We start from the raw sequence: 9,063 nt of genomic DNA on the forward strand, positions 1-9,063 counted from the left end.
ACATACATACATACATACATACATACATACATACGTACATACATACATAATTACATACATAAATACATACATAAATACATACATACATACATACATACATACATGCATACATACATGATGATTGTATTATTTTGTGAGACGATAGCCTTCTCACATTCAGCCCTACCGTCCTAATTTACATGAATCTTTGCATGTGCGCAGTTATTATGAAATAGAAAAATGGATCAAGAAATGTAATGTTAGAAATATCTGTACGTCATTTCATTTAAGTGACAAATGCTCGTACAATACATTTGCCACTTTTTTTGAAGCCCGTACTAGGTTCTAGTGACAAGCTTTGCATATATACGTACATGCGTGCATGCATACATACATACATAGTAATAGAGTAATGCAGATAAACACAGTTAGGATACACACACACACACATATATATATACACATACACATACATATATATATGTATATTTACATAGGGGACCAATAAAATACAGAATAAAATATAAAGGAATTATTTAGCGGTGACGCCGGTTAAACACTCATAACGTTTTGCATATATCACTATCATTTAAAGATCATGATTATTACGTAACTTTTATCTTCATGAAACAGCTGTCGAGTTTATACATTACATATTTTTTAATGGAATTCTGTATTTATTGTGCTCCATATATATACACATATATATACATACACACACACACACACACACACACACATATATATATATAAATATGTATATATCTGTATATATATATATATATATATATATATATATATATATGTGTGTATGTATGTATATACACACACACACACACACACACACACACACACATATATATATATACATATATATAACCTTCATAACCTCGATTTGACTTGAAATTCTCTTATAGCCAGTCCAATCTTGACGCTGTAGGCCTTGTCCTGGGTGAAGCAGTCGGAGTTGAAGTTCAGCTTCATTCGAGCACTACTGTGTGTTTTTTTTTATACTGAAGTTATGTAGTTCTGATTAATTGATTGTATACATACATAAATGCATACATACTTACGTACATGCATACATACATACATACATACATACATACAAACATACATACATACATACATGGTGGTTGTCTACTCCTTAAACAGAGTTTGACCACCTCCTGCACCTACACCTTAGCCCTTTCATGGCGTCTGATGTGGCTTTTTAAACCAGACAGTGTTTTGAAAAAACACCCACACAGATTGCACCTCTGATTTGCACTACCAATACCTGCAAGTAAGTTCTGCTCATTGTGGATCCTAACATGTCTTTTAAGACCCCCATACATACATACATACTGTTTTGCTTGTCTTCACGCAGATATTTGCAAAAACAAAACAACATAGAAAGCGAAGTGTATAATTATATATTTTTAGAATACCTCCGTGAGGTGGTTGTCGGGCTGATCCAAATACGTCTTTTGCGCCCGATCCCGCGTTTTTCCCACTTCCTACTCCAAGCCAAGATGGTTCCTGATATCTATGGGGAGTGATGCTGGCGTGACTCGGCGTTTCTTTACAGTTCTGTAGCATCAATAAGCTGGGTAGGTTCATTTCAGTGTAGAGCTTAAAGTTCGCATGGCGAAACTTGAAAATAAAATGTGTGCATAATTACAACACAGAAGACAATCAAGAACAATAATAACAATAATTGTTTCTTATATAGGATTAAGTCCAAAAATTTAGTAAGTTAAGGTGTTAGTCGATTAAATCGACTGCAGTCGTTTACTGAGAAATTACTCTGCCGACTCCCGACTTCGTCGTGTAGTTACATTTTGGAATGACCGGAAGTAGATGGAAAAAGAGAAAGTGTTTTCTGGGACAGGAGAGTGTGAAGAATGTTTGGTTTCTGTGTGTGGTGGTAGTGGCATGTATACATACATACATACATACATATATATATGTGTATATATATATATATATATATATATATATATATATATATATATATATATATTCTCGATGAATACTAGCGAGTGATTATACGCTGACAAATAATGGAACTTCTTGGTGCATCATTTACGGTTGTTGTCTCGCATTTTCTGTCAGTGGACCTGCATTTGTAAACCATTTCTACTAGTATTCTCTGAAGATTAAAACGATGTTAACATTCATCGAAATGGTTGATGTTATTTTTCTTGATCGTCTGCAAGTCGACGATGGTAGATGGTTATTTTTAGTTGGTGTGTGTGGGAGAGACTATAAACTGGGGAAGATGAGGATATGAGATTAAGCATCAGCTTGTTGGACAGCCTCCCGAGTCATTAACCACAACGTGTGGCTCTACTGCTTGATCACGGGTCTCTGATGGGAAACATCTTCAATGTATACCTTTTGACAAGTGGTGATACTACACATACAAAAGTGTAATGGGTATCGGCGCATCGTGAGGTCGCAATATCTCTCTGTTGGAAGCCTGGTCTAAATGCTTACAATAAAATGAACTCTGCTAAACGTATCCAAAGCCGGGAAGTTGTGGCTTTTTAACCAGACGTAAGAAGACGTGGAAGCCGTGACGCTTTATCACGTTAGCAGCACAAGATAGGTTGCTTTCCATGACTCAGAGTCTCATTATATATCTCACTGGGTTTTAGGGGAATGTAGAAGATTTAGTGTTCGCATTTAAGGAGATTGCAATGGAGTTATCTTCCTTTTCGTCTTCTGACTATTGGAAATGTTTGGGCTTCACTACGCACCAAACTAAGCACTTATCTGAGAGTGATCAAGCTATTTACACCTGTAAAACACTTTTTCATGGGGGTAGACGAGCTGATAAGTATCGTAGTAAGTGATAAAAATTAGTGTTTGAAATTAAGCCTAGAACCGAGATATATCAGTGAGCCTAATGTATTTTAGTCTTGTTCTCACTTCTGTTATCATTGATTTTAAATGTACACTAGAGAAAAGAATATTGTTTAACTTACCACAGTATGATTACTAAATACAACATCTCTAATGGGCAATTCTGTGTTGTCACGACCTATATTGACACAGTTAACATACAGTTCAATACCATTTGAGTTCGATCTTAAATTCAGAAAACGAATTAATATTTTTTTATCTTTGTCTTCTTTAAGTTGTTGTGTTGGGAACCGAACTGCATACTCACGGCCATCGAGGCTTTTCAAATTCACTACCACTGAAAAATATGAAAGACAATATGACAATCTTTTCGTTATATGAGAATATAGCATGGAATTTCTTGGAAGAGAAAATACGAATTCTTAACGTTCATTCTCTATCAAGAAAATTAGTAATGTTAGAAAAATGAAATAGTTTTCAATATGAATGGAGACAGTTTTTCCGGCGACTCGGTTTTATGAATCAATTTGTTTCCTCTCATCTATGGCAAGTCACAATTTGTTTTAATAATCGGGACACAAATTTGGACAGTGAATTGGCAGAAATCGTTAACTTGTACTTATTAGGCTACAGCTTTTTACCTTCAGAATTCAGATCGGATGCTGACATTGGTTTTTTTCAGGTACTGTATCGGGATTGATTCAATCAACTATGCTTCGCTTTCACTTCACAAATAATAGTGAGTTAAGTGTTTAATAATTAAGTTTATATTGCAAAAATCATATAGATTAGCTCCTATTTTGTAGTAAGAGATAAAATTTTGTACTGATTTAGATAGTAGCTAAAATAACACGCCCGCCAATTTCTTTGGAAAGGGAGTCTATGATAGATTTTTCGCTTTTTTCAGACAGAAGATTGTATAAATCATTAACATAGATATATATGTGAAAAACATTAATTAGATGCACAATAAAAGCTTTTTCTTTTTCATCTTAGAATATATAGTTAGAATATAATGACCCGTTAGTTTAAGTAAGTTTAAGAGTAGGGTTGTATCCGAGGTTATTTTTATCTCATTTATTTAGCAATGTGGGATTATTAGAGTTTTAGTTTGCAGATGTAGCGCTGTGTATGTTCTGTTCTTCCAAAACTAACGAAAAGAAAACCAGATTTTTAAAAACAATACTAGACATTTATAACCATATCCACTTCAAATTTCATGACAAAGATGTAGCCATATTTTAACCATCAAGTGAGAGCAATGGAAAATCATTTCCGGAGAATGAGCACTGCAATCCTATTAAACTGTTGTCAGTTCCACAATTATGTTGTTATATTTACAACAATCGGTTATAGGTCTTGCAGTTTGTCCAGTACTTAATTAACAGCAATACTTGTTATTTATTATTTATGTACGTAAAAGAGCATTTATTTCAAATTAAATCTCGGATTAGACCTATTTCAATTTTAGAAACCGGTTAATTAATGCATGCATTATATGTGGAACAACTGCTAAACTTTGATGCATGTAGTCCATACAATTTAATATATGCAGTTTATACAGGCTAATATATGCAGTTTGATGAATTTTGAACAATGTTTCATTGTTTTGCGGGAAAAATAAAGCGATTAATGTGAAATCAAAGCAACTGCTCGATTTAGATCCTGTTACATTTCTTTTATTTTGGTACAGTTTCAAGGACAATTCTCAGATTATATTAAAATCACAAAAAAACATTTTACAAAGGTATTGAATTTTCTCTAAACATTAAAACTAAGACGTAAAAAATGTTTACGGCAAAATAAGTGGTCTCCGGGAAAGAAAGTGTTGCTAAAAAGAAATATTTTGTTGGATAAACACCATCAGAAGTTCAAACCTCTCTTTCTCTCGTTGCCGTTCTATCTATCTATCTATCTATCTAACCTATTTTGAAGTCGTAATTCATGGTAACTTTAATGCACACAACTCAACTCTTGGCTCTCATACATGTTACAACTACTAGTTCACATATCCACTCTTTTTTTCTGTCTGCCTGTTTTGCTCGTATCACAGCGGCTTCTTTCATCCGAATTGAGTAGCTGTCTCCCCACCTCTTCTTCGAGCACATATTACCATTTAATAACAAAATGGAGAAAGAAGTGTATTAATGTGAGAAGAGCTTACCTTCACTCCGCTGGAAGTCAATGTAAGTATCAAACATGGTGTTCAAGTACTGGCCTTCGCTTTTCAAAAGTGTTGAACGTCCCCGTTGTTTATTGCTTTGAATAGTGCCCATCAACGCTAGCTCCGAATATGTCGTAAACGCCATCCCAGTATTTCTTTTTCGAACTTGAAAGAAAAAAGACAAACATTTATTAAATATACAACAACAAACGAGGAATTTTCTGTTTAATAATGATGTTTATTGATTGTAAGTAATGAATGTCAGCAGTGCAAACCATTTCAATAAATTATAAAGGTTCAACATTTTATTTTCTCATTTTTGTAAGTCTTGTCAATGTGTGCACGTTAAAACACAATGCAGCGCTAGGTACGCTAAATCTGAAGAAAGTGGGAGCACCATGTCTGGTACGTCTTTGATTATATGTCTACTGAATCAGAACTAACTTGGGAGATGCTAAACAAAACGTTTGCAAACTTATGCCAATTACTGGAATGAAAATTATTATACCTGCTTGCCTATTTTTAAGGTAAATATGTCCCGCGTTTATACTATTCATAACGGTATAATCTAAAACAGATTTCTTCCATCGGGAATTGAACCCTTTCATAGTTTCAGGTTACCAAGTTCATATCCCTATTCTAAAGTACATGCTTTATTATATATTGTCTAATATTATATCGCCAATCAGATCATTTTCTTGGAATCCTCTCGTGGGCAGAGGAACAGCTGATGTCCTTCAAACTCAATGGTGAATACGCTGATAAAGGATAGTGGTGCTGCGACTTCAAACATTGACTTTATAGAGTCAATGAAAAACCGCCGCATGCAGTGTAAGTGGTCTACCCTTATTCATATTGTTTTATACTCTCTGTAACTAAAATAATCTGATATAAACACTGTCATCATACGATGGTCGACAGAAGTTTATCAGAGGTACTTGAAATAATTTGCATGCTTTGTCTCCTTTAAACCTTTTATTTTCGTATTTTCTTGATAATTTTTTTATTATTTAGTCTTGCAATCAAACAAAAGCATCGCGGTAAAGATGTTCTTAAATAGGGTATAACGAAGCAGATAATTTTAGAAGTCTTTTCCCAAACTTTTCTAATGAATACAACAAACTTATATGGCATTTTATTGCTCGAGAGGCAACGAAAATCAGAAAAGTATAACATATTCGCATCCATTACAAATTACGGAGCAAGCAGTATGATATTATATAAATGAACAGCATTGGCAACTTTAAGAATAGCCACATCTCACAATACCGGCTTCAAGTAACATGCCTACCACACACATCGCAAAAAACCCAACAAAGACAAAATCAAACAAAAAAACAAAGCAAAACAGAAAAAAAACCTTTAAAATAAATTTTCTAGCACAGTCGCCAAAAATCTTAAAAGGGATGAGACGTAACTTCTACCAAAACTATGACCTTAATATCTTCCATTCACGAACAATAGAAGTGTATGGAAGACGAAAAACTAAAGGACCTAAGGCCTGAAAGAGTTCATCAACATCTTGAACTACTCAAACTGATTCTCTCAAATTCTTACAATCTGAATATACGGCAGAATAATAAAAATTCTAAAATATATCGTCCCCAAGACAACAATTCCAATGCAAACGATTCCATGCTATCTCATCCTAAGTATTTCTCTTTCAAACTGACATGGAGACTAGCAAACTTCATACAAAGAATACAATGTTACATCAAGAAATAATAATAATAATAGCATCACAGCAAACTACAGCACATACCCAAGGCACACAGAGCTGCGCTCGGTAGTGAAGTGAAAGCACGCTATAAAAATAAAACTACTGAATAATAATAATAATAATAATAATAATAATAATAATAATAATAATAAAAAAAGGCAAAACACCCCTGAAAAAGCTTATAAACAAATGACGAGAAACCGCTCCATGGTCAGTGTCCCAAACGAACAAGGGAAGCAAATATAGAGAAAGATAGAATACATTAGTGATTGCGCAATTCAGGTCTAAAAGTAGAAGCTGAAGGTTTCATAATGGCAGCTCAGGATCAATCTTTACTCATAGGAAATTACAAAGCAAACGTTACTGTAGACTTTGTAATTATATTGTTGAAATCATCGGCCACATTGTGGCTGGCTGCCCTAAATTCGCAACCCAACTACAAAATTGGTACAAAACAAGACATGGCCGAACAGGGAGGGCAGTACCCATATTGAAACACTATGTCATGACATTCCCTTTCCTAAAAACTGGTATGAACACCATCCCTAATCAACCAAAGAGGGTAATCGCTTCACCATCTATACTGTGGGACTTCACTATTTATACTGTCAGGCAAATATATGTCAATAGACCTGATATTATTATCAAAGATCATCGACATGGCTGTACCAGCTGATCGAAATATCTCAGTCAAAGAATTCAAAAAGTTACCTAAATACAAGGCCCTAGAGACAGAGATCAGTAGAATTTGGAATTTGAAAACACTTATTCTAACGGCAGTGGTAGGAGCATTTTGCATGGTTAAAAAAAAGGCCTTCAATCTTCATTGATAAAATACCTGGAATACCAAATATACACGATGTCTGAAAGATAGCGCTAGCCTTAACTGCCCATCTCTCGAAAAATTCTTATCATTATTACATAGGTACTAGACCAAGGTCTCAGACAGGGACCCGCCTAGTAAGTAAAATGCTACGAAATCATACTAATATATAAAATATAATAATAATAATGTTGATAATGATGAGGATGATGTTGATGACTCTTTTACTCTTTTACTTGTTTCAGTCATTTGACTGCGGCCATGCTGGAGCACCGCCTTTAGTCGAGAAAATCGACCCCAGGACTTATTCTTTGTAAGCCTAGTACTTATTCTATCGGTCTCTTTTTGCCGAACCGCTAAGTTACGGGGACGTAAACACACCAGCATCGTTTGTCAAGCAATACTAGGGGGACAAACACAGACACACAAACACACACACATATATATACACACATATACGACGGACTTCTTTCAGTTTCCGTCTACCAAATCCACTCACAAGGCTTTGGTCGGCCCGAGGCTATAGTAGAAGACACTTGCCCAAGGTGCCACGCAGTGGGGACTGAACCCGGAACCATGTGGTTGGTAAGCAGGCTTAAAAATACTTGATTATACTGAAGCAAATTGTATAATGTTCAGCGCCTGATGAGGTTTGTCTACATTTACACGGATTATTAGAAAAATCCGGATATAACACTTTAGGTGGGTGGTATCAAAAAAAAAAACGACTCTGAATAAACCTCATAAATCAAAGATACAACAGGATTTTGATATTCATGCAGAATAATTAAACACCGAAGATGAGATAATATCATGCATGGCATGGGCGAAGAAAAGAGAGTACTTTATGACTGAAGTTCCAGTTGTTTCTAATGAAAAGTTGCAGACAATGCAGTTGAAAAGCTCGTAAACTTTATTGGATTAAAAATAGAAATATCAAGAACGTGGATACGCCCAGCCGCAAATTCAAGTCGTACCAGTTATCACCGAAGCATCAAAGTTAATTTCCCCGCCAAACCTAGAACGGCTGGACATCATCACAGACATGCGCAGGCGCCCCAAATCCTCCCTCTTTGTAATAGTTCATATTATTAGAGAGGGACTTTCTGCTTAAGTGGACCTTTGTTAAGGTTTTGTAGATAGATTGAAGAAAAAAACGACATTAGTATTATTATTATTTTATGTTTGACTTTTGTTTTGCATTTGTACAAGTTGGATCCAAGTCTCACCCAGAGACCTCAAGAGACAACAATTTAGAAGTTCATGTAGGTGTTATGCCTAGGGTACCATATATTTGTATTTGTACAGTTTTGTTCAAGTGAATGTTTAAGAAACCATAAGAAAATTATGTGTTTGCTTTAAAATTTGAGATCACATAGACAGTATTTTACGTAGGATATGGGCAGTTCCCATGAGCACTATTTTTTGAACTTCAGCCATTTTGGGGTTTCCTGGAATCTGATCTAGGTAGTAATCAGCCCGTTTCGCTGTCATTCCCAGGGCACCTATGACAATAGGTATTGTTTT

At 35.0% G+C, this 9,063-nt stretch overlaps 1 protein-coding gene across 1 annotated transcript in view; it reads right to left on the reverse strand.

The window, feature by feature from the left end:
• Positions 1–9,063, reverse strand: part of LOC106872747 (cartilage oligomeric matrix protein) — a 130,240-nt gene that overhangs the window by 62,775 nt on the left and 58,402 nt on the right. The window contains exons 2-4 of the mRNA XM_014919838.2: positions 4,994–5,158; positions 2,952–3,166; positions 1,410–1,614 (exon numbers count right to left, since the gene is read on the reverse strand). Coding sequence (XP_014775324.1) covers positions 1,410–1,614; positions 2,952–3,166; positions 4,994–5,158 — 585 coding nt within the window. The remainder of the gene's footprint in view (positions 1–1,409; positions 1,615–2,951; positions 3,167–4,993; positions 5,159–9,063) is intronic.

The sequence above is a fragment of the Octopus bimaculoides genome, chromosome 2 (assembly GCF_001194135.2).
Source record: "Octopus bimaculoides isolate UCB-OBI-ISO-001 chromosome 2, ASM119413v2, whole genome shotgun sequence".
Taxonomy (NCBI): Eukaryota; Metazoa; Mollusca; class Cephalopoda; order Octopoda; family Octopodidae; genus Octopus; species Octopus bimaculoides.